Source organism: Penicillium rubens (genome assembly GCF_028828025.1).
Source record: "Penicillium rubens strain IBT 27055 chromosome Unknown utg000002l_segment0_segment0, whole genome shotgun sequence".
NCBI classification, from domain to species: Eukaryota; Fungi; Ascomycota; class Eurotiomycetes; order Eurotiales; family Aspergillaceae; genus Penicillium; species Penicillium rubens.
Window position 1 is genome coordinate 3,695,262 of NW_026890600.1, and position 27,339 is coordinate 3,722,600.

General features: G+C 49.1%; 14 protein-coding genes across 14 annotated transcripts; 5 read left to right on the plus strand and 9 right to left on the minus strand.

The window, feature by feature from the left end:
• Positions 1-212: 212 nt before the first annotated feature.
• On the minus strand, positions 213-811 carry N7525_003871 (mediator of RNA polymerase II transcription subunit 11; the record flags this gene model as incomplete). Its single annotated transcript, XM_002566371.1, has 2 exons — positions 213-677; positions 731-811. The coding sequence occupies 2 exons, from the start codon at positions 809-811 to the stop codon at positions 213-215; spliced, it is 546 nt and encodes a 181-aa protein (XP_002566417.1).
• Positions 812-1,479: 668 nt separating this feature from the next.
• Positions 1,480-1,677, minus strand: N7525_003872 (uncharacterized protein; the record flags this gene model as incomplete). Its single annotated transcript, XM_061212850.1, has 1 exon — positions 1,480-1,677. The coding sequence occupies one exon, from the start codon at positions 1,675-1,677 to the stop codon at positions 1,480-1,482; it is 198 nt and encodes a 65-aa protein (XP_061069871.1).
• A 467-nt stretch (positions 1,678-2,144) lies between these two features.
• Positions 2,145-4,749, plus strand: N7525_003873 (putative transcription initiation factor TFIID subunit; the record flags this gene model as incomplete). Its single annotated transcript, XM_061212851.1, has 5 exons — positions 2,145-2,399; positions 2,556-2,694; positions 2,749-2,792; positions 2,843-3,657; positions 3,711-4,749. The coding sequence occupies 5 exons, from the start codon at positions 2,145-2,147 to the stop codon at positions 4,747-4,749; spliced, it is 2,292 nt and encodes a 763-aa protein (XP_061069872.1).
• A 564-nt stretch (positions 4,750-5,313) lies between these two features.
• Positions 5,314-6,889, minus strand: ppe1 (putative ribosomal protein/carboxylic ester hydrolase (Ppe1); the record flags this gene model as incomplete). The annotated part of the gene is made up of 5 exons (XM_002566369.2): positions 5,314-5,522; positions 5,594-5,847; positions 5,902-5,992; positions 6,048-6,586; positions 6,684-6,889. 5 exons carry the CDS (start codon positions 6,887-6,889, stop codon positions 5,314-5,316), a joined length of 1,299 nt encoding a protein of 432 aa, XP_002566415.2.
• A 3,217-nt stretch (positions 6,890-10,106) lies between these two features.
• N7525_003875 (uncharacterized protein) lies at positions 10,107-10,327 on the plus strand (the record flags this gene model as incomplete). Its single annotated transcript, XM_061212852.1, has 2 exons — positions 10,107-10,211; positions 10,235-10,327. 2 exons carry the CDS (start codon positions 10,107-10,109, stop codon positions 10,325-10,327), a joined length of 198 nt encoding a protein of 65 aa, XP_061069873.1.
• A 259-nt stretch (positions 10,328-10,586) lies between these two features.
• Positions 10,587-11,278, minus strand: N7525_003876 (uncharacterized protein; the record flags this gene model as incomplete). The annotated part of the gene is made up of 3 exons (XM_061212853.1): positions 10,587-10,916; positions 10,940-11,103; positions 11,131-11,278. The coding sequence occupies 3 exons, from the start codon at positions 11,276-11,278 to the stop codon at positions 10,587-10,589; spliced, it is 642 nt and encodes a 213-aa protein (XP_061069874.1).
• Positions 11,279-12,986: 1,708 nt separating this feature from the next.
• Positions 12,987-13,717, minus strand: N7525_003877 (uncharacterized protein; the record flags this gene model as incomplete). The annotated part of the gene is made up of 2 exons (XM_002566367.1): positions 12,987-13,052; positions 13,100-13,717. The coding sequence occupies 2 exons, from the start codon at positions 13,715-13,717 to the stop codon at positions 12,987-12,989; spliced, it is 684 nt and encodes a 227-aa protein (XP_002566413.1).
• A 318-nt stretch (positions 13,718-14,035) lies between these two features.
• N7525_003878 (uncharacterized protein) lies at positions 14,036-15,682 on the plus strand (the record flags this gene model as incomplete). Its single annotated transcript, XM_061212854.1, has 2 exons — positions 14,036-14,088; positions 14,227-15,682. The coding sequence occupies 2 exons, from the start codon at positions 14,036-14,038 to the stop codon at positions 15,680-15,682; spliced, it is 1,509 nt and encodes a 502-aa protein (XP_061069875.1).
• Positions 15,683-16,148: 466 nt separating this feature from the next.
• N7525_003879 (DUF2417 domain-containing alpha/beta hydrolase) lies at positions 16,149-17,796 on the plus strand (the record flags this gene model as incomplete). Its single annotated transcript, XM_002566365.1, has 2 exons — positions 16,149-16,307; positions 16,378-17,796. The coding sequence occupies 2 exons, from the start codon at positions 16,149-16,151 to the stop codon at positions 17,794-17,796; spliced, it is 1,578 nt and encodes a 525-aa protein (XP_002566411.1).
• A 313-nt stretch (positions 17,797-18,109) lies between these two features.
• Positions 18,110-21,303, minus strand: npl4 (nuclear protein localization protein 4; the record flags this gene model as incomplete). Its single annotated transcript, XM_061212855.1, has 5 exons — positions 18,110-18,354; positions 19,149-19,419; positions 19,483-20,941; positions 21,005-21,135; positions 21,211-21,303. 5 exons carry the CDS (start codon positions 21,301-21,303, stop codon positions 18,110-18,112), a joined length of 2,199 nt encoding a protein of 732 aa, XP_061069876.1.
• A 671-nt stretch (positions 21,304-21,974) lies between these two features.
• Positions 21,975-22,924, minus strand: pst2 (putative NADH-quinone oxidoreductase Pst2; the record flags this gene model as incomplete). Its single annotated transcript, XM_002566363.2, has 5 exons — positions 21,975-22,127; positions 22,155-22,241; positions 22,299-22,695; positions 22,757-22,842; positions 22,898-22,924. 5 exons carry the CDS (start codon positions 22,922-22,924, stop codon positions 21,975-21,977), a joined length of 750 nt encoding a protein of 249 aa, XP_002566409.2.
• Positions 22,925-23,811: 887 nt separating this feature from the next.
• On the minus strand, positions 23,812-24,582 carry yth1 (cleavage polyadenylation factor RNA-binding subunit YTH1; the record flags this gene model as incomplete). The annotated part of the gene is made up of 1 exon (XM_002566362.1): positions 23,812-24,582. One exon carries the CDS (start codon positions 24,580-24,582, stop codon positions 23,812-23,814), a length of 771 nt encoding a protein of 256 aa, XP_002566408.1.
• Positions 24,583-25,162: 580 nt separating this feature from the next.
• Positions 25,163-26,207, minus strand: N7525_003883 (uncharacterized protein; the record flags this gene model as incomplete). The annotated part of the gene is made up of 2 exons (XM_002566361.1): positions 25,163-25,734; positions 25,793-26,207. The coding sequence occupies 2 exons, from the start codon at positions 26,205-26,207 to the stop codon at positions 25,163-25,165; spliced, it is 987 nt and encodes a 328-aa protein (XP_002566407.1).
• A 695-nt stretch (positions 26,208-26,902) lies between these two features.
• N7525_003884 (tautomerase family protein) lies at positions 26,903-27,325 on the plus strand (the record flags this gene model as incomplete). Its single annotated transcript, XM_002566360.1, has 1 exon — positions 26,903-27,325. The coding sequence occupies one exon, from the start codon at positions 26,903-26,905 to the stop codon at positions 27,323-27,325; it is 423 nt and encodes a 140-aa protein (XP_002566406.1).
• Between the last annotated feature and the right edge of the window lie 14 nt (positions 27,326-27,339).

Below are 27,339 nucleotides of genomic sequence, written 5' to 3' on the forward strand. Positions count from 1 at the left end.
TTCTGTGAACATGATCGAACACTGATTCATACACGCTTGCGCCCAGCGTTGGTTACATATGTACTACTCACTGTGTAAACGTATGTACCATCTTCCAATGGGACCGCATTGTATTCGTAATTTCAATGCCAGTGGCAGCAGATAGTCCGGGGTATCATAAACGCATGAAGGAAACTCAACCAATCGCACAGAATGAATCGATAGCTCGTTGCTCAATCCACCTGCATGTCCTCCGATTCATTCGCAGGCCTGGAATCCTTGCTTGTCTCGGAAGGGTTCTGCATCTGTTCAACGAATTCACGAGCAGCCGCCCACAATTCAGCCTCCTTATCTTTCCCAACTGTATCCTTCCTGCTATTGAGCCGACTTATATCCAGTGAGTTTGGCGCTCGCGACTTAGCTCCCGCGACTCCTTCGTTTCTAGCTCCGACTTTTGTGTCCCCTGCGCGTGAGCCCTTCTCGGGTCCGACGAGAGATGATTCCTCTAGGGAGTAGACCTGGCGGCGGAGGGTGACGTCGGCTGAGGAGAGAAGCGCGAAGTATTTCGCACTTGCTTCTTTAAACCGCATTTTGTGCGAGTCGAGTGATCCATCTGATGCAACGGCAGAGGGGTCCGGCTTGGCGTTGGTCAAGGCTTGGATCGCAAGACCGGCAGAATGAAGGAGTTTGGTAACATCCTTATGAAGAAGAATCAGCAAATGGTCCCTTATAAAGTATATGCTCGTAGTACCTTGTCCATCTCATTCAGCTGTCGAATGCGATCGGCAGAGGTAAAGCTAGGTAGCTCTTGCGGGGTTGCGTCTTCGCCCATATTGATTGGGTTGGGAGTGTATGAAGAGAGGAGTAGAGAGCTGCGTCCGTATGAATCAATTCTGCCAGATTTTCAGGCTTCACGTGTAGAACGAGAGATCAAGATCGCAATGGACATTGGAGAGCTAGCTTATTGGCTGGAATCACGTGCTTGAAGTTGCGGAGGTCTTAATAAGCGGTGAGGCAGCCCGGGGGATATCAAATTCAAGATATCAGATCCATTATCCTCTCGTTCAACGCGCGAAGTCCCATTACCTTTGGACGCTATATACATTAGACAAACACTGATAGCTGACAACCTAAGTCCATTATATAAATCGCCGGCGATTGTACGCAACCCTGCTCAGTTGCTATCCTCCACCGCAATTGGAGGATCTGTCTCGAAGTTGTCGTTAGTTGTCGATTATGTCGGCACCAGGCGGAGCCCCAAGCCCTGGACCGCGCAGTGGCAGTATGGGACCAGGCGTAAACGGTAATGGGATGGCGATGCCTTCCCAACAACCATTACCTGGAACCCCCGTTCATTCTGCACCTACTCCAGGGCCCAGTGCACCACCAAGCGGTGCCATGTCGCAGCAGAATTTGAACCAAATAGTAGGTACCCTTGTCCTTGATTTGTGCCTTCTTTAAGATGTCTTGTTTCCCACATACCCCCTTGCCCCTTTGCGATCATTGTTCCTCCTGCATTGTGTCCTGTGTGTTTCGGGATCCCCCGAGTTTGAGAAGCTTGATATATGGCGATGTTTCCACTGCATTCCCCAGATCGCGACGACAGAGATCCAAGGCGGGGAACTCTAGGGCGTTTTGCCTCAGCATCGACGACATTGGAAATCCCACGAACCCCAGGGCACCCTGTTCATTAGCCATTGCAGCCCTTGGATGATGGTCGAGCTTCATGGGGGCAGCATACCACAATGTCGGTGGTTTTGTTGGTGCAACAAAGCTGCGAGTTTCTTATTCATTGGTGACTGCCTGTGGATGGTGACGGAAGTCCATTACGGAGGAACGCACGGGTTTCTTTTCAACGCCGACCAATATTGTTCATTTCGCAGACCTCGAAAGAGGATTGCTAGCTCGCTGTTATTGGTCATCGCAACTCATGACTTGCGGTCAATGAGTACCCGAGGCATCACAACTCGAAAGTCAAACATACACTATTCATTCACGATTCTCTTCACACGGTTCTCACCCAGCAATCCTTCTTCTTCACACTTCAACAAGTATCATTCACTCGGTTGATTCATCTTTGTCAACCCATCAATCCACACTTTTCTTTCTTTCATCTCCACATAAACGCGCCGCAGTCGCAAAACATCGCCAGAACCGTCGTGGATATGGAATCTGAAGACAAGGATTGGCTGCCCCCTCGTCGGCGAGGCAGTCGCCGACGCCGACACGCGGCCTCGCCGACGCAGAAGACGCAGAAGACGAAGACGCAGAAGACGCCGATGCAGAAGCCGGTGGCAGCTGATGTGACTCCGACACAAACTCCGGCGCAATCTGTGCCGCGTCAGATTGTGCCGCGTCCACCCATCGCAAAGCCTTTGCAGGCTCTGTCCGTTGAGGAGACACGCGCACGTGAACAGGCTGTCTGTTTGCTCACCAGGCCTTCTTCCACCACACCCTGCTTATCTTACCACAATTTCTTTTTCTTTTCCTTTTCCTTTTCCTTTTTTTTTTTTTTTTTTTTTTTTTTGCTCAAATAATGCTCGCCTGAATGTACGCTGACCTTTGCCCTTTTTTAGGTTATTGACTATTTGGCCAAGAAGGGCTACAGCCGTACAGAGGCAATGTTGCGCATGGAGTCTGCCAACCAGGAGATTGATGGGCGCCCGCTCCCTCAGTTGGGGGAAGATTCTCGCCCCAAGACTCGACAAGGCTTTGGTGAGCTGGCAATCGAACCCCGGTGATTCGAAATACCAACTAATGCATTATTAGACTTGCTGAAGAATTGGGTTGAGGAAAATCTTGATCTGTACAAGGTGCGACAAGCAAGGTGTGACTTGATAACTCAATGCTAATTGTCTCACAGCCTGAACTTCGACGTGTTCTGTGGCCGCTGTTTGTCTATTCCTTTTTCAATATGGTGACTTCTTTCTATCCTCAGGATGCGAAGTCATTCTTTGAAACCAACAAGAACATGTTCCTTCCTGAACATACCGATGACATCCGCCACTTCGAACCAATCAGCTTACCGGAACACCTACAAGATAACTCTGTCGCTAAGCTTTATCGAAACAACAAATACCGCGTTGTGTTAAGCAACCCCGCCTACACCAATCTTCTCCAGTTCCTGGAGAGCAAGGATAAAGAGGGAGGTTCTGTCATGAATGCGATTCTCAGCAGTTTCTGCTCGGTGAAAACTTTAGACCGAGCAGCAGATGATCGATTCAGTTTCGCTGCCATGTTGAACCAGATGAGTGCGGACCAGACCTTCCCAGCTGAGGATGAAGGGATTCCTGGACACCACCCTGGCTCTGCTTACACCGGTGACAACCCAGCCATGGCCGGCACGCTTCCCCGCCTGAAACTCGGAAGACTCCCCATGGAACAACTTCTGGAGGAGGACGTGCGGGCTGAGCTTGCTGAGGAAGATGCGAAACAGCCTCCAGCCGCCGGCCGTAACACTCTTATTCAAGAGTTCGACCAAATGATTAAAAATGAAGATGACGACGAAGCACCTAATCGTGCAGATCTTCCTTTCCCTCAGTCCACTGCTCGTGACGTCCAGATAGAGGTGAAGAAGGTCATGGAACATCGCGATCGGTTCGAGATTAAGACTCGCACGGGTGGTGTTGGTCCTGGGCTTAGTGTGTGCATGTTCACATTCCACAACACTTATGATGGGTATGTTCATCTGGCCCTTTCGGCAATAGAGAGCTTTACTAACAAATACACAGGGTTACTTGCATGGACTTTGCAGACGACAGTCAGGTTGTTGCCGTGGGATTCCAGCAGTCATATATTCGGATTTGGAGCCTTGACGGCACGAACCTTCAGTCTGCTGACCCCGACCTCGATAACTCGCCACCTGCTAGTTCGCGCCGCCTCATCGGTCATGCGGGTCCCGTAACTGCTGTTGCATTCCAGCCCTGCGCATCCGCTCGCGAGGGCCTTTCGGGGGATGACAAGGTTGCCACCAATGCCCGATGGCTGCTTTCATCATCCATGGACAAGACAATTCGCCTTTGGTCTCTTGATAGCTGGCAATGTATGGTCGTTTACAAGGGTCACGACCGCCCTGTCTGGGATCTAAGCTGGGGACCTTTTAGTCACTACTTTGTCTCCGGTGGATCTGACCGGACCGCCCGCTTGTGGGTGAGTGACCAAATCCGCCAGCAGCGTATCTTCGTTGGCCATGATCATGACGTTGATGTCGTCTGCTTCCATCCCAACTCAGCATACGTTTTCACCGCCAGCTCTGATCACACTGTTCGCATGTGGGCTGTTTCGACTGGTAATGCTGTCCGAATGTTCACTGGCCACACTGGCAGCATCACCGCGATGGAGTGCAGCCGCGATGGAAAGCTTCTCGCATCCGCTGACGACCAGGGTTGCATCATCCTGTGGGATCTGGCACCTGGTAGACTGCTGAAGCGCATGCGCGGTCACGGCAAGGGTGGAATCTGGTCTGTCAGCTGGAGCGTGGAGTCCACGGTGCTAGTCTCCGGTGGAGCTGATGGTACCGTGCGAGTTTGGGATGTTGCCGGTTCCCAGGAAACCACACAGGGTGGCCGTATCATCGGTGAAACAGGCACTGGAACCAGACTGGATGCAGCCGCCAACCCATCCACGAGCCAGACCAAGAAAAAGAAGGGAAAGGATGTTGTTGTCACGGCCGACCAGATCAGCGCTTTCCCAACTAAGAAATCTCCTGTCTACAAGGTCAAGTTCACCAATATGAACTTGGTTGTTGCTGGTGGTGCCTATTTGCCTTGAATGGCACCTAAGTCCGTTGTTCTTGGCGTCATGCACTCTTTTCTTTTTCTCTCTCGGAATACCCTTACTTCCTCCCTGTATTATCGCATCCCTTTTCACGATCCGCGCATGATGATTCCGTGTGATGGAATCCCGGTGGCGTTCGGAATCTCGAAAACCTGGTTCTCGGTGTTTATCGATGGAGAGGCACGAACCTTTTGCCGTGCCCGGCATTTTCTTTTTTTCTTTCTTTTTGTTTTTACTTATTTTCTTTGCTCTAATATTTGTCGCAGTGGGGTGGTATGGAGCTTCAGACTGAAGGCTGGACAGCTGGCCGCCCTGTGTGGCCGGATTGACCTGGCCCTGAGGAAGGATCTTCTCACCCCGTGCGAGAATGAAATTTTTTCTGCTCATATCATTTTATTTCCCTGCATGCGGATAAATTCCGTCATTTAAGGACGTAGTCGCATCCGAGAAGAGCCTTGTAGATGACATAGTTGTTGGATAAGCACGTGTTTACATCTATGAGTCGTCTTTCATTGGATATCGTAACTCATTTCAAACACCGAGACAAATCATAAAATACTATCTCAGGTGACCTGTTGAGGCACCGGAAGCACCAGTCCCCTTCTTCATCGCCGCTGATGCCTGCATATCCGCCACCTTGGGCGGAAGCACCAACGCGCTCCGGTCATTTCGTCGGTAAAAGTCCGCCAGTATCTGCGCAGTCTTCGCAGGCTGGTCCTCGTGAACGAAGTGTCCTGCTTCAGGGAAGACCTGGAGTTGGTATTTTCCTGTAATACTGAAGTGAGCATGATTCCAAGTGATGATAGACGGCTAGTCGAGAGATCTGCGAAACTCATACCTTGCATCTGCCCGATCATCAATTCTCTATCTAATCTGTCCGTGCCAGCAAGTAGTAGCAACTTGCCACCTCGCGCATCAAGGAACTTCCTACTCAAGCCAACAAACCAGTTCTCCCAGAAAGGTTTCGTTGCAGAGAGGTTGGTGCGCCACACCCAAGGACGGGACGGGTCGCTAGGCTCGCTTTCTTCATACAAGAGGGATGGAACCGAGGCGCGAGCGGAAGTAGTGTTCCGGATTGTGCGGGAGTGAGTACTTGGTATTTGTTAGCCATTATGGGAAGAAAGGATAGTCCAGACGGATACATACTGCCATTCAATCCCAGACAGCAGGGAGGGGAATCGGGTCGGGCGAGTCGAAAGATATTTCTCCATGCTCTGTAGAGCATCCATTGCAGACCCTGTCAAGTGGAGGTATCAGTATCTGATACATATAAACCGCAAGGGCGAGCGTACCTTCCACTACGTCGAGTACAGCGTATGCCAACAGTCTCGGACCCAGCTCCCCTTTCTTCGCTACATCGGTAATCACCGCACCGCCTAGACTGTGCCCAACCAGGACAATATCAGGGAGCTTCTCCCAGCCCATCCTGGTTTGTGTCTGGTAGATCACATGGACTAGATCCCGGCTCAGAGTCTCAAGGCTGAGATCGAGCTCAACCTTTCCCGAGCATTCAGCCTGGGCAGCATCCGCCGTAGAAGGGGATTCATCGACTGTCTTGTTGTTCAAGGTGGTCATGACAGTGCGGCCATGACTTCGAGCATCCAGTGACAAGATCCCCGCCTTTGGGAGGACCTTCCGGATCTCTTCTGCGCACGTGGCGAAAGAAAGCCCAGATGAACCAGCCCCATGGTGCATGACAAAAAGCGGGCCTGAGTCAGTCGGCGGTGTTAAATAAACATGGTGTACTATATGGAGATTATCCACTTCCTCCGGAAGAAAGAGCTCCTGGTCAAAGAAGTCTGTCCATGTCAAAGAGGTTTGGGATGTTTGTCTGTGGTCGCATGTTAGATTGTTCTTACAAAACCAGCTGCTTCACAAAGCCAATTGATCCCAAGTTGAGCTAATGGAAATTGGAGAAGTAAACGAACCGTCGGCCTGTTCGGGCGAATAGGTGCCGCGTGGGTGACGGGACCATTGTCCCGGTCGACGACATCGAGGAAGCCGAAGAGCCATCCTCCCATGCATCCTCTGACTGGCTCATTGATTCAGGCATTGGTGCTTCAGGTGGAAATTTGGCCAGTTTTGACTTGGCAAATGATTTCTGGAGGTCACTCATCTCAGGTGGATACCACAGCTGTGTCGATCAAAAGGGGAGCGAGGCGGTCGCATGGACGAGGGCTGTGATATGTTTTCTCTTCCACGCATGCCAATAATTGCTTAAAGTGAAACGGCTCTTAATAAAAATGCTCGAGTCCATCTATATCGGGTGCTGCGCAGGTGTCGTCAACTACTGCTGACTAATATCGTTCCTGCCCACCTGGGCAGGTGGCCCAGGTGAGATCCTGCCAAAGCTGTAGAACCTCTAGGGCTGTAAATGTCCTTCATCTGAGAATCTTAGCAATAGTGACCATAGATATCAGGCCTTGAATATGGCATCTACATTTAGATAGTTCTATTTGCTCAATCTAAAGCCTGATGAGGAAAAAGAATAGTAATCATCTACCCATGAACGTGAACAAAACGAATGAATAGTTTTACATTCACAATAACTAACTAACTAGTTAACTAATATAATAAAAAATAGAGAAAAAAGAAAGAAATGCAACCAAAAAAGAAAGGGACAGGCTACTCCAACCTCTTCGGTTGGAATCCACTGCCCGACCGGGGGGTCGAACCCCGAACCTTGTGATTTCAAGATATGGAACACGAATGGAACATTCGATGAACATCCGTCGGAATCCGATGAACATATAAAAGTCACACGCTCTGCCAATTGAGCTAGCCGGGCTGCTTGGTTGAAAGGCTTGGTTGAAAGGCTTGGTTGTTCACGGAACACGACGCTACACGAAATGTTCTTAAATGTTCATTGAATGGTCTCAGGATGTTCTCAGGATGTTCTCAGGATGTTCTCAGGATGTTCTCAGGATGTTCATAGAGTATTCATTGAATATTCACAGAGTGTTCTCAGAACGCTCATAGGATGTTCATACAATGTTCCGGGCAGTTTCTACATTTATCGCATCATATGTCCACGGGTATATTACACACTATGTTTTAGATCGATGGATATCCAGAAATATTCATGATGTGATTATCTCTGGTTTTCGCACAGGTTATACATAGGGAGACGATCTATGTATTATAGTTCGCCATTGACTTCCCACCAAAACTGACTAACATTGAACCCTATTCTTTCAATGAACCTATATAGTAATAATTTTCAGTTAACTTTTAATCAGATTAGGAAAATATTTCTTTCTGAATGGTCCAATATGTATGGCTATTGAGTGGTAACTGATCAAAGTCCAAATGTCAAGATGAACTTCCATTATATATAGTGGCTCCCGTACTAAACTCGCGATTAGAATCTTTTGTCAAACTCAGAAAATTGACAACTCCCTATCCAGAATACTTACTGATATAACTGATAATATATTACCTTAGGTTTGAAATGGTAAATAATATTAGATAAAAATAACAATGTGTCACAATATAAACTCATTAAGAGAAGAGGTTTCAAAGTTGGTCAGTTTTGGTGGGAATAGAGGGGTATATCTTTGCCTCGTACCTATATATCTGTTACCTCCAACATATATATCCACATGCTTCATTCTCTGAAAGCACGATATGTTAATAACAGTTTTCGCCTCAACCAATGGAACCAGGAATACAAACATACAAAGGGAAAATACAAGACGCTTGCAACCATGAAATATGTACATCGCAGTTGTCCTCTACCTATCATTTGCAAAGAAATTATATTTCAGGGCCTACTTTCCTATATATCTCTACTCTAAAAGTATATAACCATATCAAAGATTAAAATTAAGTTTCGCAACTACTCCCACCTCCCTTAATCATGAAGGCTTGACCCTAAGATAACACAATCTTAAGCATACCTATGTATACGACGGACTTAGTAAAAACCCGGAGGAATTAAAATGTTCCATAGGTCAGGGTTGACCATATATAGGTACTCTTCTACTGTTCATGCGACATCATTTCTAGAGAAACATTCCATTAGAAACAGCAATAGCGAGGAGGTTAGTTTCTAGTTTCATAGCATAAGCTCGTTACTGGTCAACTAGCGTCGCTATTGGTGCAAATTGCGCAGTTACTCTGCAGTTATTCTGGGTCGCCGTGACCTTTACATGAATATATATGTAGTCTTGAGTATAGCTAGGTAGCTGAGCACACCTATAACTACTACCCCGGGAGGCCGCCTAATGTCATACTTGCTATATTTTAGGGATATCCTGTCCCGGCACTCGCTTGAACTGAAGCATGTACAAGAGTAGTTAGGGACACAACAAGCGTTCGGGGCATAATTAAAGAATGCAGCTGAGTTCCTAATAGTAGTCAGTTATATATGTGTGACTCACGATAGGTTATTAATTTGCCTAAGGTGGCAGGTGATCATTGAAGGCATTCTATATACCCGTAGTTAATGTGCGCGACATAGAGCATCCTACTAGGAGCCGTGAGACTCCCAAGCCGTTTGATGTTCTGGCTTTATTTGTTTTCTCACAGCTGGAATTTCCCAATGTGCCTGAAGCCACTCCATTACAAACAATGCTTTCATCATATCGACACGCATCCTAGATCCTTCATCCCGCGTCAAAACCACCACTCCATCTCAATCATTTCTGTTGAGATGATCGATTCTCCCTATTGTCTGATTCTACAAGGCTTTTATTTCCTGGCAGACTGAGCATCTTGTTTGCTATTTGCAAGGTATAAATAACATCTTTTAGTACTTTGAATCATCTTGCTATTCGTCTTTCTCTACCCCTCTCTCTTGCTCGATAACTGTAGCCCAGTATCTTCTATAGACCTCGGTTTTTACATTCTTCTCATTGTTTCGCAAACCGCCACCCCAAGGCCAGAGCGTAGAATCCTGCGATCTTGGGTCCGAGGCGGATAATGCCCTGATCGTGAACTAAATCTTGAAACAACTTGTCTGGGAAGATCTGGAAGATCTTGAGGATGGAGAATTGCATTCCAGAAAACATTATAGGAAGAAGCAGGCGTCAGCTGCACAGCGTGAGATGCGTGAGGAAGCTACCTAACGTATCTGGGGCACCCTCCAAAATATCCTAACAGAAAGGGAAAAAATTTCAAATGTTGTTGGTGTGGGATGCCCACCTATGGAAAAACGACACAGCCTTGCTGGAACGACATTTTCGAAGGATCACTTTGCCAGCAGTGCTCGATGCTTCTTAGCAATCAACACTACCTACCGATATGCAGGGCCCAAATATTGCACCTGGATATCCGATGTGAATTTTGCGGTTCCCTGTATGGTCCCGACTGGAGATGGCTGGGTGAATTTGGTTTGCCCGCATGCAGCAATGAATGCTCTGCTGGTATCGAACGCCATGCTAAACGACCCGAAGTCCCGCGACAGATACACCATGATTTGTACAGGTTCCAAGACCAAGCGCAAGAGAAGCTACGTATGTCCGAAGGCCTGAAACAGTACTTCAAAGACGAATTCGATCTCGATACTAGCAGAGAAGGCTTGAGGGCTATGATGGCAGAAAGAAATTCGCTGGCTCAGCCCTACCTCTAAGAACGCGTGTGATGGATAGTCCAGCTTTACCATGTATTTGAGAAGTCTCTACGCTAGCACTGCAGTTTATCTTGGAGATACCTGAACAATAGGATTACACAGAGCATTTGGCTTCATAGCATTACTTGGAATGTTATTGATCCGCTGAGCATTGAGACCCGAAATTGAAAACTTTGATCTGTTGCATTTAATTCGAAAGTCGCGAACAAAACTTGAACAAAAGACACCGACAGAAACCTCGCGGAAGAGATGTAACTAGTCAACGTCTTGAAAACCATTCCTCTAGAGACTCAGGCTCAGTCGTTTCCGGCTCACACTTGGCTGGTTCCTGGCTTCGAGCTTTCTCAGCCCACGCCTCCAATCCAAGAGGGTTTCTGGTGCAATAGAGTAGCACCTCCCTAGTGGCCATGGTATCCTCCAGCGCACTGTGGTCACGTTTTCCTCCCTGGATCTTTTGGCCGACTAGTTCGTCTGCCAAAGTCTTGAGCTTCCAAGTCCGCCGAAAGGGCCTTTCAAGCGGCCTGTACACCGCATCAGCGGTGAGGATCGATGTGTCTAACCGTGGGGTGTTCAAGTCATTGTGGTCTTGCTGTCTATATGACCAAAAAGCACGGTACGTGCTGCTTTCCACCCTCGAATGGTGATGTTCCCCTCCACGGCAGCCTTCATGGCGGCGCAGATTATGCCGCTGTACTTGGTTTGCCAGTTTCGAACGATGCTGGTGGGATTGACGAAGTGGTTGATAAGGATGTCTCCCGTGAACATGTCCGCAACCACTAGAAATGCCAGCTATTTCCGGTTACCTCCAACGGTGACCATTTCACAATCGAGGACGATGGCCTGTCGCTTTGGTGCGTCTTCCTTGTGCTCTGGGGTTGGGGTGACCTTGTTACATCTGATCACTCCGACCGCGGGGCGACCCCAGCGATCACGAATGTAGGTTGAAATCATAGTGAAGTGATGCTTCTTTAATTCTTCTTCAGTGTGTAGCTTGGTCAAGAGCTGGTTGAAAAGTTGCTCATCCTCGGTTTGGGGGGAGCTTGGGATCGTTGAACGTCATGTTGCGTTTGGTTGCAAGGGTCAGGATTGATTGTGTGGGTTGGAATTGATGTTGATGCTTAGTCCCAACAAGGTAGATGGGCGCAGAAAAACTAAGAAGTCTTCGAGGGTCTGTCTTCGAGGGTCTGTCTTCGAGGGTCTGTCTTCGAGGGAGTGTCTTCGAGGGAGTGTCTTCGAGGGAGTGTCTTCGAGGGAGTGTCTTCGAGGGAGTGTCTTCGAGGGAGTGTCTTCGAGGGAGTGTCTTCGAGGGAGTGTCTTCGAGGGAGTGTCTTCGAGGGAGTGTCTTCGAGGGAGTGTCTTCGAGGGAGTGTCTTCGAGGGAGTGTTTTCGAGAGAATAATGTAAATAAAGGGAATCAGGGATCGCAGTGCGCAAAGCACCAACCACAGCTATAGAAAAGGCTCGGCGTCCTATATAGTTCCAAAGTTGCCAACGTTCTCATTTAACCAGTCTTTTCAGACAACGCCATATAATTTCAGACTGGATATGGCCCCCATTAGGCCATATACAATAACCTTGGGTTTGGGGTTGGTGTAGTGGAATAATGCCGTATTTTATTCCAACAGTTTTTATGAGCCCGGTTTTCATCATCTGTAGCATCACATACCCCGAGATCTGAGCATGCAGGTGACACCGCGCGGGAGACAGCCAGTGAGACTGGAAGTGAGAGCAAAGTGAGAGTGAGAGCAAAGTGAGACAAGAGATAGCTCATTGCCAGTCCCGTCATCCACCATGCCGTCTGCCGAGACTTGTTGGGGGGGGGGAGAGTGACACAGCAAATATCATTTCAGGATCCAGATCTCGGAGACCAAGGCTAGATCTAGACTATGCAGCTCACCTCACATTGGAAGAGGAATATCCACCAGCTGTTGTGCATGCATTCGGAGCATGCATCAATGAGAGATTCGGCACTAAGCAGAAACCGAGGAAGCCGCACATAGATCAGCTTCCCTTGAGGCTACATGCTAGCAGGGGGATGAAGGAGGGAAAAAATGTGATGTGAATCTAAGGAAAGAAGGCTGTATATGAAGCCTCCGGGAATGACAAACGAGACAAACTAGGCAAATGCTCAGTTTGCACAGAGACAAACGCATACCCTGCACACATCGCATGTATGCATGCATGCCAACAGCTTCCCCCCGAGCTGCAGAGCGGTATGAATTTGAAAAGCATCCTTTTGCCAGAGAATTCATGGCAGCAGTGGATTTCGAGATTGAGACACTCCACAGAAAGGAGACGTTCTTCAGTTTCCGAACCAACACAAAAATCAAGGTTAATGTATATGGCCTAATGGGGGCCATATCCCAGTCAACATTTAACAATAACCCTAATCATTATGCATTTGAGTATCTAAGAGGAGTGAATCTGGAGAAGTGATTGGCCAATCCATACATAAAAGGGACTCTACGGCGAGCATAAGCACCGGAACACATGTGCAATATCTAAGAGTCAGTTGTACATGTACGTATGTAGGCAGCGAGATACGGTAATTAGTATACTATGACAAGACGCCTTTCACAACATTGTATATGTACCTTTCATTGCATAAAAGAACAGTTTGAGACAGTTCAACTGTAATATCTACATCTCTCTGTATTCGCTCAACATCGAGGAGGAGGTGCAGTACTGAACCTCGTATCTGCCATGTAAACGGCAATAAGTGCAGCCTAAAGACAGTTAGTGTTTGTCTCCAACCAGAATGAGATACACCCACTAGCGACAAGTCAAACCCTTCAGCAACAAGAATTTCAAGCACTTGTCGTGGCATTAGAGACACATCTCCTTGAGAGGTACATTTGGGTAGCGTCTTATTCATCGTCATGCTCTCACGAACATCAACCACTTTCTGGCCGCCAATACTGGCTGAAAATCCTTGCCACGCGTAAGTGCCCGACTCTCGGACTTCGACCGTCGCCATTCTTTCGCTCTCACTTTTCGAGTCCGGCTCCATTGAGTTGCGAAATGTGAGTCGATAAACCTTTTTCATGTCGACCCTGAAATCCACAAGTTCCTCGTCTTGTTTGCCGGGTAGTCGTACCCGCAGGGGTCTTTTCCATGCTAAGACTGCCTCGCGAGACTGGAACATTGGGAGCCCTGATGAATCGCGAAATTCACGAGCCGGAGTGTCACCATATTTGTGGCCAGTGACTGTGAACACTGTTGAGTCGTCCCAATACCTCTTGATCGTATATTCATTGGGCGAACGGTGGTCGTATTTAGGTTTTAGGTAGAGGAGAGTTTCTTCCTCGGCGATATGTTCTGGTCTGATCCCGACAGGCTGGGAGAGTGCCTTAACAGCTTTGTTTACCGATGTATTATCCTCAGTATACATGGTGGGGGTTTTTGAAGATGAAAATAGTGCAGGTCACGACATTCCAATTTGATTAAGAAGGGATCGACATGGCCCACTCCCCAGTACATCAGTCTTTCGAGCGTGATCGATTCAATCTATTTCCTTGACAGGACAGGAGGCATCCAGAAAGGGAAAGTCGGAAGATCGAATGTTACTCCAAGCTTGACCCCTCACCTGGGCATTTCCCCCTCTTCAGGGAGATAAGCCAGATAAGCGCAATTTATAAAGCACCTGGGGGTCACTGCGCTCGATTTCGAGGGGCTTTTGACGTTTTTGCCTTCCTGAATATTTTCTATTATGGAATATCGCTTGTGGTTGGCTGGCAAAGAGCAAAATGGGAATGCAGACCTGTGGGTAACGGCTATCCTGATACTCGAACTATCACTGACAAGTCTCCAGCATTCCCATCGAAGATCCAGCAACCGGGGAGATCTTTGCCCAGTAAGCTAAGTCGCAAAAGCTTTTGACCCCAGCCTAACCATTGACAGATGTGACGCAGCCTCGCCAGAAGACGTCGAGGCCGCCGTCTCTGCCGCCCACGCAGCATACAGGTCCGGCGTATGGTCGCGCGCGAGTCGTCACCATCGCGCCGATGTGCTAGACAAATGCGCAGTGCTTCTCTCCGATGCCCTTCCGCAGCTCATCACAACAGAGTCGAAGCAGACGGGTCGGGTCATTCGGGAAATGAATGCCCAGGTCCCGTCTTTGACAAGATGGTTCAAATACTATGCCTCCCTATTACGAGTCGAGGAACGGTCTGTTCTCCCGACGATGGGTAAACTGCATAACTTTGTCGACCGAGTGCCTCTCGGAGTGGTCGTTCAAATCACCCCGTTTAACCACCCGTTGCTGATCGCAGTGAAAAAGCTTGCTCCAGCGCTTGCCGCTGGAAACAGTGTCATAATTAAGCCTAGCGAGCTGACTCCATTGACGACTCTTTTGTTGGGCAAAATCCTCCGCGAGGCGGGGATTCCGGATGGCGTGTTGAGCGTCTTACCTGGCTATGGAGCTACCACCGGCAAAGCACTGGTTGAGCATCCCTTGGTGAGAAAGGTGGATGTGACCGGTGGAACCGAGGCCGGGAGGGCAATTGGGAGGATTGTTGGTGGCAATCTGGCGAAATACACAGCCGAGTTAGGCGGAAAGGCGCCTTTGATCGTATTTGAGAAGGCCAACATCGATATGGCGATCAACGGAATCGTCTTTGCAAGCTTCATTGCAAGTGGACAGACGTGTGTGGCCAGCACCCGGATTATAGTGCAAAACTCGATTATGGACGAGCTACTGCAAAAGCTCAAGGCCAAGATCGAGAGCATTACGCGCCGAATTGGGGCCCCGAGCAACCCTGAATCAACCATGGGACCACTTATCTCCGAGAAGCAGCTGCGAAATGTGGAACGCCTAGTCAACGGCGCTCTAGATGGAGGAAATGCGGTCTCTCTCATCGGTGCAAAGCGGATGGTTTCTCAGAGCCCGCTTGACGGATTTAACTTCGAGAAGGGATACTTCTACGAACCGACGCTGCTTACATCCAGCAAAGAAAGAAACAGTATTGTGAAGACATCCATCTGGCGCGAAGAGGCCTTCGGTCCTGTTATTGTCGTTGCTGGTTTCGATACAGAGGAAGAAGCAATTACGTTGGCGAATGATACCGAGTTTGGATTAGGAGCCGGTGTATGGACACTCGATCTTTCCCAGGCTTTCCGAGTCTCTGAGCAGATTGATGCAGGAATTACTTGGGTGAATACCCATCATAGAAATGACCCTAGCAGTCCATGGGGAGGTGCAAAGTCTGCGAGTGGAGTTGGAAGCGAGAACGGGATCGAGGCTTACAATGCATACACGACATCGAAAAGCACAATCATAAACTATGCTTCTCCTGATGAGTCCTTGGCTGCGGAGGACTGGTTTGCAGATGGCTCCGGCAGTGTAAGATATGGTTAAACGGGGTGATTATTGCTAGTTTCTCCGGGCTGCCTTACTCAAGTCCTTGAAGGAATTAGCATCGAACATAAGAAAATTCCCAATATATGCGATTAGCGGAACTTTCGAAGACAGCAAAGTATTAGATAGAAGATGTTATGTCCACCTCTAGCCACCTCCAAAGCGGCATTTCACCATGGTCTCTTTTCTAGTCTGTCTTTTGGAGGTAATCCCCTGATGTCATTCGTGTATTCTTGTAAATAAATAGACAGAAAGGTAAGAAAGTAGCAAATGACTGTGCTACTTAAATATCCAAGATCTATATCTGCGTTAACCGGGAACTGCCCGTAAGAAATGCATGATGTCATACCCAACAGCTCGGATACTACCAAGCGTGGCGTTGGTTTAGTTCTTCAAACATACATCACTCGCGAATTAATTAACTTATGTGAAATCTGCCAAATCAAAGTTCGACACAATCTTCACCATGCCACTCTGGGGTCGCAAGTCCACGGGGCCACCCGAACGCCAAAATGGGGAAGAAGATCGACACGTCCCAGAACAAAGATCCGAAGAACCTACTGAGCGCTCAAGACTGCTTCCTGCAGATAGGAACGAAGGATTCCTAAGCCCAGATGATCCTGCAGTGAGTCAATAAACAGAAACACTCCACAAATCACACGCCAAAGACAAGTTATAGCTAACACGAGAACCAGGTATCCCCCTACAATCTATGGAGCGTGCGCGCGGTGCGCGGCGTGTCACTCGTCGCATTGGCACTGAGCTTCATATGGTGGACATTCCTGCTGGTCTCCATATTCGTTAGTCCACCGATGATCCACCCGCGGGGATCGGGCTTTTTTGCCTTCGCATATACCACCTTGGCGACAGGATACCTCATCTTTGGACTCTTGTTCTTTGCCGTGCCATCCAAGTCCATGACAATATGGGCCATTACACTTGCCGCTCTGCTTTTGGTGGATATGTTTATTATCCTCGCTGTACCGCGGATCCGTCTCGAAGAGGGTTGGGTGGGGATTGCTTCCGTCGTCTGGGTAGCTCTGATCTCCATCTATCAGGCTCTCCAGAACAGAGCAGTTGCTTGGGGTAAGCGAGAAGAGGAAGAGCGTCTTACCGGTCGAGAAGAGACTCGACGCTCCCTGCTGGAGTGGAGTGCTGTTCTCGCTGAGACTATTTTACTGGCTGCCATGGCGATCGCGGCTGTCATGTTCACAGCGACTCTTATCTTGCGTGCTTTCGACGCCGGGCTCAAGCCTCCAGGCGAGCGATACTCGGTGCACGGCAATACCTATCAAGTTCATCTTGCTTGTGTCGGGAACAAAACTGCAGACGACAATGCACCGACGATTCTTCTGGAGGGTGGCGATGGGCCCGTCGAACATACACTCCAACCCTTCATCGACGATGTATACAGCCGTGGCGGTATCGACAGATACTGTTATTGGGACCGACCGGGCTTCGGGTGGTCCGACAACGCCCCCTCGCCGCATTCCGCGGGCATGTCAGCAGACGTGCTAGCAGAGGCCCTAGCTCTTGCCGGCGAGACCGGTCCGTGGATAGTTGTTTCCGCTGGGGTTGGCAGTCTTCATTCGAGGCTGTTTGCCAGTCGCAATCTTCTCGAAGTTCGCGGCATCTTCATGATCGATCCCCTCCATGAGGCATACCTGGGGGACATTGGGCGACCTGGTCGTGGATTTTTGCTCTGGCTTCGTGGTATCGTTTCTCCGTTGGGATTAGATCGGCTTGCGGGTGCCCTTTTGCGCGGCCGTTCTCGCCAGGACCGCGTTATGGGACGTGCGGCTTACCAGTCTGGGAAATACATCAAAGCAAAGCTACAGGAAAGCCTCGTGGCTGTCACCATGACTGCTGCTGAGATGCAGTCTTCTCGCCATATCGAGATGGGTCATGCTCCTGTAGTGGTTGTGAGCTCTGGGCAAGAAGTCCGCAAGAATTCTCAGTGGGAAGAGCGGCAGGAGGATCTGTCTCATATTACAGATAACCTTTTGTCTTGGGATATTGCTGACGATGCACCTCATGAAGTATGGAATACCGGACAGGGACGAGAGATATTGGAGAGACGTTTGAAGGAGCTTGTTTCAAAAAGTCAGGCATAAGAGTCAAAAGGGGGTCATCACCACTGGCTCCTTGGGGAGTTGACATCTCTATTCGGGCATTTATGGGCAGTGCAACACTGTAGGAGTCAGGAAATTTGTCATGATTGTGCACTACAGACCATGCGACTAAGTATTTACCCACGCGCATTTTCACCCCATGGAATATAGCCTTGTCCATAGAAAGTGTAGGGAGTAGCGGGATTGGATTCTGTAAGACACAGATTGCAACAAATATAGGCAAATCTCAGTGCGTCAGAAGAAATTAACTAGCTACTGCAGTATCCAGATACATAAGACAGTAAGGAACTCTCGCTCATACCAAGGGGGGAGAATATAGCATAGGTAAGCACGCCAATCCTTGCCTCGTTGGTCCTCTATACATAGGCCCCCAATTGCCTATTGCGACGGTACCGCGACTAACGGCACCGATATAATTGCCTTTTGAGATTCCGTAGTTAGGAGAGATAGCCACCCGTGGACTGTTGCTTGGCTGAGTATTATCTTCAGCCATAATATGGTCTGCTTCTGGAGCGTTGTCTTGCTTTATAGCTGATCCTTCTGTAGGGTGTGTGAAATTAAGTATTGATCCTTCTGAGGAGTCGAGCAGGGGCTTCAATACCTATATCATTTGCTGGAACCACAAGCCAGTAAGTGAGCTCTGGAAAGACTGGAAGGGAGGTTCTTGTGAAGTGTTCAAGTGTTATGGATTTCCAGCCGAAGCGAATTACAACGGATATTCGTCTTAAAGTGAAGTGAAATTGGGTGGTGATGTGTCTCCAGAGGCGCTAAGAGTAATGCGTAGTCCCAGTCTGTTGGACGGAGTAAGATATGGGCCTACTCTGCTCGAGAACATTTGAATATCCCTCGACTGCTTTGGCATACCTACGTGCATTTCCATAGCCCATCGTGGTATCCACCTGTAGCGTCGACCTGGACGCATTCATATCGAAAGACCTCTACTTGATATTTATGTTACGCAGATCAGGATTAGACAAGCTCTGAGACAAGAGCACCAGTGAATTATCTAATTACAGCACAGTCAAGGGCCGTGAGACGCGTGAGACGCAAACCAAATTTCGACTGTATCGTCGGAAATGCAGTGATATCGTGCAGAGCTTTAACCTGCTATAACCAGCCGACGAACCCAAGGACTTTCTGACTTCCATTCTCAGCAACGAATCTCCATCTCGGGTCCGGGAATCATCCATAACTCGGAAAGAAGGCAATGAACAGTCACTAGTGCCTCCCTGTAACTTTTTGGGGCAACACGGGTGGGAAAAGCTGAACCGAAGGGTGTAGGGGGAGTGCGATGAAAACCGAACGGCGAAAAGGCGAAACCCGTTACTCTAAACTAGCTCCCTTAAACCTCTTAGCAAGCTGGTCACTCTCGGAACTGGGAGATATGGACCGGGGTAAGATGGAGGATGGGGGGTTGCGGCGTTTCCGGGTTTGGGAATCCGAGCGAGAAGACTCGGCCGGTGTGGGCCAGGGGCGCTTAGGGGGGCGCTCACCACTCTCTTGAAGGATTGTCATCAACGTGGCCCATCCAGGGGTATTCACAAGCTGCATGCCCTCGACGGCGGATTTCGTTCTGGCGACGCGGCAGAGGAGTGACTCCTCATCCTGTTGAAGAAGACAGTTAGTGTCACGTACGCTTAGATTAAAAGATGCACACAAAACACTGACCTTGCTGAATGTACCGACTCCATGCAAGAAGCATAGGATGTGGAAGTCGGAAACGCCTTGGATAGCTTTATCGGGATCACCGTGGGACATGAGTTTTTGGGCAACGTGTCGAAGCTCTTGGCTCTCGCCGATGACTTCGCGGTTCTCGATAGGGAAGCGACTGTCGGTGAATAACGGGGATGACTCTGTTGGGAATCCGTGGGTGAGGGTGACTAGTAGGAAATCGACCGGGAAACTCGGCTCCGCGCTTTCCTGAACGCTCGCACCGTACTCATTAATCCGCCGGTAGAAGACTTCGGGGATGTATCGTGTCCTGCTTCCGAGATCTTCGTCATGCTCTGATTGCACCAACATCACGGTCGGGTCAGCTGAGGGCTCGACGATATCTCCCCGAACCATCTCAACTGCAGACACGGATGCTTGGTACGAGCTGACAGAAATCGCACCTGCCTCGTCTCCGCTGAGCACACATGTTACGAAATCCGAGCCGAACTGTCCTGTCCGGCTCCATTTCGTTGACTTGGGATTTTGTGCCTGGAGTCGTGCAGCGAAGGCGATTTCGAGTGAAGACAAGTAGTATGAGTCGATGTGTCGCTTGCAAACAACTGAACCATCCCCACGGCCGGCATCAATCAAGTCAGTAAATATGACACCAACCTTCTGCAATCCGCACAGACGGGCTACCTCGTCCACTTCCTTTTCGTTATGCCAGTCATGGAGTGTTACGCCATCGATTTCGCCCGTTTGCGGGGGCTCGTAGATTGCTTCCACGACAGCCTTCACACCCAGTGGTACTTCCGCGTACTCCTCATACGTCCCATACAAAAAACCCAGCCGTTGAGCACCAGACTTTCGCCAGAAATTAAGGAGGGAATTGATTAAATCAGGAGATGAGAACTCCACATGGTCTACCATGCGGAATTCCTGGGGTTGCAGACTGATTGCACTTGGTTGACATTTGGTGCAAATGCCCTCCGGCCAAGGCGAATGTCCCGATGGGCAGTCGGTTCGCACTCGGTAATATGGTTCGTTGAGAGGAGGCATAAACGAGGTTCCCATTTCAGGCTTGTTGGTTGCGGCATTGATTTTCCGCAGGTATGAGTGGAAAGAAAGGTGCTTGATTTTCTTCTCTGCCATGTTGTTCGCATCGTAAGGCTCGAGCGGCATGCAGTAATCACACATCCCTCGCGGACCATGCCTGCACATCTTCTGGTCCATGCCGCGCTTGATCTTTCCATCTTTCTTGTCTAGTAGATTGTCTAGCGGTGACTGCTGCACCAGCTCCCACGGGTTCTTGATTGGAGTGGAGGAACTTGGTTGTGGACGGATCGGAACTATCTGCTCCTTGGGGATCGGTGCTCCATTAAGTCGGTGTTCTGTAGTGGTAGATGTGTCGCCGTTCGAGGGTCCATTCTGTTGTGTCTGCTCCTGGTACCCAATAAAGAGCTTATCGCCATGCCTTCAAATCAGCGGCGCGTGAGTAATTCATTCTGTAAAGGTTAATATGGTACTTGGCACTTACTTGAGGCCAACCTGCTGAAGGGAAACTCCTTGTAGGCTCTCTAGTAGTCTCTCCTCACCACCTGTGCCGATCGGTTTATTTGAGAGGGCAATGGACGAAGGTTCGACATTTGACGGGAGGTGTCCTAAAATCTGATGGCGGTTACCGGATTAGATTTTCGCTGTCGAACTGCTATCGTTCCCTTCTGAGGAAGGGCCGACAAATACCTTTTCCTGAAGTGATGGGAAGAGTTCCTGCGGGCTGACCGTTAGTCGAAATTGGCCGTCTCGACTCTCGAATCGCAGAAGAATGGAGGCCATCTTAGCCCCGAGAAGGCTAAAGCACTGTTGAAGAAAAGGTGAAGTGGCAGTGGCTTCACTTTCCGAGGAAAACTAGTGGAAGAAGAAGACAAAGAAGACACATGCAAGTGAGCTTGACTCGAAGCTTCCTTGGTCACGTCACAGCTGGCGGGCGGTATGGTATCTGCCTGACGGAACACCCCGCGGTCGGCGGTGGAGTTTTGGGCGTGGCGTCGGTAAAGTCGTTACCACAGATACAGAGCTTTAAGATGGAGAGCCAGAGCCTGTATACAACATGCACTTATGAATAAATAATTCTGAGAGGAACCCTGGAAGTGACAACCAGCAGTTCCTAGTTTAGTACCGGTGTTGGAAATGAATTGTGGTAGAATGTATGCAAATGAGGCAGAAATATGCTCAGTGGGCTGGAGGATACTACGACATAATCATCATGGAAGGTACGTAGGTAAACCATGCACATGTAACATTTGTGGAACTGGAAAGTTGAACATCTACAGTTAAAAAGCAATTGACAATCATCTTCCAAAAATTTCTTCCATTAGGCTAGATATAGTTGGAATCGAGAAACGAATATGGTATGTCTGTAAAATCATAAGAATTCGAAACGCCTAAGAGAACGCCCCGGGAGAACAGCCGAAAATTGGAGGACACAAGAAGAGACATGGGCCCAATCAAAGAATGGTACATTTCTTAGGCAAGCCGCATGGCCCCTCACTGCTCTTTTCCTTCTTGGCTGGCTCCTGAGCACCCTGCTGCTCCTTGGGAGGCTGCTCGGTCTTTCGAGCGGCCGCCCCAGTAACAGGGGTCGAGCTCTCCGGCTTCGACTCGGTACCATCATGCAGTCACTGGACCTTGGAAACAGTCTCGTAGAAGGCCTTGCCCTGAGCGGTGGCAACCTCGAGCTCAAGGGCGGAGGGCTGACGGGAACCATCGGCACCCTGTAGACGGGATGGTCAGCAAGGGAAAATGTATCGGAGTGTGTCGTTTTAACTTACAGCGAAGGTACCAGCACCCCAGGCGCTACCACCGTGAACCTCGTCCAGGTTGCTCAGCTGGGCGAAGACGGTCTTGTAGCCCAGAGGAACGTAGATGAAGCCGTGGTGGGCGAGAGTGCTCATCGAGGCAAGGGCAGTCGACTCCTGACCACCACCCTGAGTACCGGTCGACACGAAGAGACCGGCGTACTTTCCCCAGAAGCCACCGGTGGCCCAAATACCACCGGTCTTGTCCCAGAAGGTCTTCCACTGAGCAGGGAAGTTACCGTAACGGGTGGGGATACCGAACAGAACAGCGTCGAAGGCGAGGAGGTCGGCGGGCTCAACAACGGGGTAGCTAGCCTTGGCAGGAGCGTGCATCTTGCCCAAGACTTCCTCGTTGAGGGTCTCGGCGATCCTAGACACTCAAACGTTAATAAAGTGACGTGTGAAGGGCAACAATAATGGGGATAACTGACTGGAAGATCTCGGCTTGACCACCAGCGGACTCAATGCCCTTCTTCTCGGCCTCGGCCAAGGCCTTGATGTGGCCGTACATGGAGTACTAATCGGACAGTTAGTGAGATCTGAGAGGAATGCGTTGCCATTGGAAGACGTACGTAGACAATTGCAATCTTGGGAGCCATTATGATTGATTTGAGTGTAGAGTGAACGATGTAGAGGGAAAGTTGAGAGAGAAAGAGCGGGGAGGGGGGTTATTTATAAAGGGTACCACCCCGCCGGGGGGGAATGTCCTGGGTACCTCCTCCACCATATTAATTAGTATGTGTTTTAAGTACCTCTATGATTAGCGAGCGCAACAGAGCTTCACAAGAGCTATCAGTCATCGATGACAGAGCAAGGATGGAATATGATTGGCCCAAGAGGTTCCACTCGGATATAGAGTGATTCTTACTGAGAACTGACAAATGAAAATCTTACGTGCCAAGGGTGAGCGTACCCTACTGTGCGCCTAGTTGAGTTACCAAACCATTAGTAAAAATATTAAATTGTCTAGATTCAACAGCAAGAGAACTGCTCTTAGTAAACAACGGAATTAAGAGGATATAGACCATCTATGAGAGTGCCTATCATGACGTCATGGATTGGCTTATAATACCTAATTTCTTCCTACGTTTGCGACAGAACGCTCAATCCACCATAGGAGTTAGATCGGCACATTTAGTTCCGGTGGCTGAGTATTAACACGAAAAAGCATATGGTTTCACGGCACTGCAGGTCTATTAATTATTGTCAGGTGAAGCCAGTGTAGCAGACGGCAGATATGATACAGCAAGGGTGGAACAGGGATGTCGCCCTTGTAACACGAGCTATGCAATTGAGCCCAAGTGAAAGGAGAAAAGAATTCTTGTGAATGTTTTTTTGCGTCAAACTCAATGGGGTATCGCGGGACTAGCGCAAAAACCATAAATGAAAAGAAACCGAGAAGCCCGTGGACCCCTTGCCGAAGCCACACCTCACTCCATGCCATGCAATGTCGCCATAAAAAAAGACCCCTGCGATAAGAATCCACCTAACCCCTTCCACGTCCGCGGAAGCGGCCACGCCCAAATCCACCACCCCGACCACGTTCGTTTCGCCATTCTCGTTCCCGTTCTTTTTCCCGTTCTTGTTCTTCGCGGATGAGGACTCGTTCGCGCTCAAGTTCTTCCTCCGTCTTTTCAGTGCGCATTGTAGGCCGTGGTAGGTTTTCCGGCCAGCGAGGGTGGGCATTGGCACACGCTTTTCCATCAGGGCAGAATCCGGCCAGATAGAAGGCACATAGGCGCCGGCGGACGTGTCGCTTTGCACATAGTGGTCCCAATTCGCAATATCCACGGTCGTAGTGCTCGCAAGGCGGCAGGCGTGCCTCTTCGCGGACGTGCTGGTAAAGGCAATCATCACCATTGGTGCAGTATCCGGATCGCGAGAATGACTGGCATTCCGGCATTCGTCGAAGGTTATATTCGTGGAGGTATTCACATTTCAGTCCTTTCTTGCATAGTCCCTTGAGGAAATGTTTGCAAACCAGCGATCCATGTGTTGTAGATGGCGCCATTCCAGATGCTGTCGTAGTCGAGGTGGTCACACGGGACGGAGTGGGATGACGATCTGGGCAAGCCGGTCCTAATGGGCAGTGCCCTTCACTATAAGCTTTGCAGACAGGTACATCGCTGGCGAGTCCGAAGCCGAAGCTCTTGCGCAGAAATGGTGTGAAAGTAAACTCGTTGTAGCTGGGATCGCGCGTCGGTTCAGCAGATATGATGTGCGCAGCTGCGCTTTCAGTGTCGGTATCGGTAGCCATGGCTCGATGAAGCTCAGGTGAAGCGTTGAGGGTAAAGAGAGGATCGGTGGTCGTCCCGAGTCAGATGCGTGTATGTGGCTGAGTATGCACCTCTTTGTGGATGAAATTGCAAGTTTTGAAAAGAGATCCAATGGTAGACTCTAGGGGTATTTCAGCTCAAATTTGGTCTGGAGAAAAGGAATCTGAGGAATAAGTTTGGTCGTTGAAGGTTGCGGAGCTGTCCAGGTTGTTCTTCGGTTGTCGCCTTAGAAATCAGGTGGCAAAGTAGTGTTTGGCTGGTTTGCATTTTGATATCCAATTCAAACTATGAACAATCATACTAGTTAACTAAATGTTTACAACTTAGCACATCGGAAACAAGTTTCTGTTTAATACTCGAAACATTATGCTATTCGTTTCGAGGAAAATATATGTTCACACGCCGAAAGGGAGACGAGGAATATGGAAACCAGAACATTCAGGACCTCAGAGAACTAAACTTCAACATCCAATCCAATTGCTGTTTATTTCATATTGAGGTTACTACTGACATATTGCACTATATTAATCGGTCTATAAGCACCTACTTTGACAGACTTGTCTACACAAACCCGAGCTGCTGGTCCATCAGATCCCGCACCATCGCCTCAAATGAGCGCCATTGAATCCCAAGCTCTGTCTCCGCCTTAGTCGTATCAACGGGGAACGAGACACCCTGGAAATCCTCGGAGATTGACGCTCCAGAATCTGGATAGTGTTTGTGCACAATACGCGTAATCTCGGCTCCCGTTGTCTTCGGCCCAACCAGTAGATATTTCGAGCCATCCACGATCTTCGGATCCAATGCTTTGATGTGCGCTTCGGCCACATCTTGAATGTGCACTCCTACCAAATTCCCGCTGGGATCACCCTTCATGATGATATTCCATAGAAGGCCGTTGGACCCGGCGTTGACTTGGTCGGCAGAACTCTGAACCAGATTGTGCCCGTACACGAACCCGGGGTGCAGCGTCACCAATGCATAGTGTGGCTTGGCTGTCTCCCTAAACTTCCATGTTGCGTTGTTTGCGAGAAGCTTGGAGGCCTGATACAGCTTCATCTGTGTTGCGGCCGGGTTTTGAGGGTCCTCGAAATTCCCATTTTCATCAACCGAAAAGTCCCAGTCGTTTTCCTCTAGGAGATGCGTCAATATAATTCTTACTCGCAAATCAAAAAGCGGGATATAAATTACCTTTTACCACACCACCAGTAGGAATGCCCGACATTGGGATCAAAGCAGCAATGGAGGAGGTAACCACGACTTTCTTGACGGTCGGGACCTTCGCTGCTGCTTTCAGTATAGCAGTGGTCCCTTTCCGAGCAGGGGCAAAGTATGATTGCTTGTCAGTCCCTTGGGCAAGAGGGGATGCGAGATGAAGGACGTAGTCCACGCCGTTCAACTTGCCATCGAATGCCGCCTCGTCAGTGATGTCTGGAATGATAACAAATTCAACCTTGTCACTATAGTCTGACAGCAGAGTTTGTAATTGCTCCGATGGCCTTCGAAGACAAACTCGCAGTCGATATCCGGCCTTGAGAGCTTCCACTGCAGTGGCACTCCCAATGAAGCCAGTGGCTCCGGTGATAAAGATCAATTCATTGGACATGTTGGTTACTTGAGTGTTAATGGGGAGAAAGCATTCTGTACTGCGATCAGCTGTCTTTTATATTCGTCATTTGAATTTGTAATCTACTAGCTGATTCAATTTGCCCAATCTTTACCTGGATGTCCACGGGTACTCAATAGGTTAGGGTAATCAAAATGATGGGCCTCGGAACCCACGTTCTACCCCCCGTCCGGTTCCAAAGAAACCTTGGAAGCCTCATCGCCATGACACACCGACATACTCGATGTCGTCATATTCTGAGTATTATCCCGAGTGATCTAATATACAACCCGAGTAATCATTAGGTTTACTACTATGAAGATCGGGGCGTTGTACGGTATAGTAATCAAGGCCCAAGGCTGATGAAATGATCAAAAAAGCTTAGTGGCACAAGTGGACCCGCTATTGTAGTCCGGGTTTTTCTATTACACTATCTTCCCGATACCCGTGGGCCTCAAGGCTGTGCGAGATCGAGAAAAGGTGCTCATGTATATGGGCGATCGCACGAGACACTTTGATATGCTAATCTCCAAGGTCTACCTAGGTAGGTACCTAGGTATCTTGGACCTTATGATCTTCAGCGCAGTATAAGAATGGACAGAATCCAGTATGTGAAGTAGATTAAAACATATCTAGCTATTATTCACTTCGAAATCATTCCCTACAAATTGTTCTCACAAGAACCTGCCTTCACAATGCCTACCTGGGACATCAAACATAGCCCAAACACCATTACGGCTGCCGAAAAAGAACAACTCGCCAAGTCAATCACCAGCTTGTACGTCTCACGTGGCCTACCTGCATTCTACGTCCAAGTCCACTTCTCTGAGGACATTCCCGGTACTGCATTCGTTGGGGGCGAGCCTCATGCCAGCTTTGCAGCGGTGACAATTTATCACGTCGCCCGTGCCTTTAAGAGCGACGAAGCCAAACGGCGATTCCTGGCTGATGTCGACGGAATCCTCAATCCAGTATTTGAGCCGAAGGGAATGGATTGGGAGTATTTCATCGCGGAAGCATCTAGAGACTTGTGGAAGATGAATGGCCTGGTGCCTCCGGAACCTGAGTCTGAAGGAGAGAAGAAATGGGCCGAACTGAACAAGGCTGTTAAGCTCTAATGTCGCATGAAGAT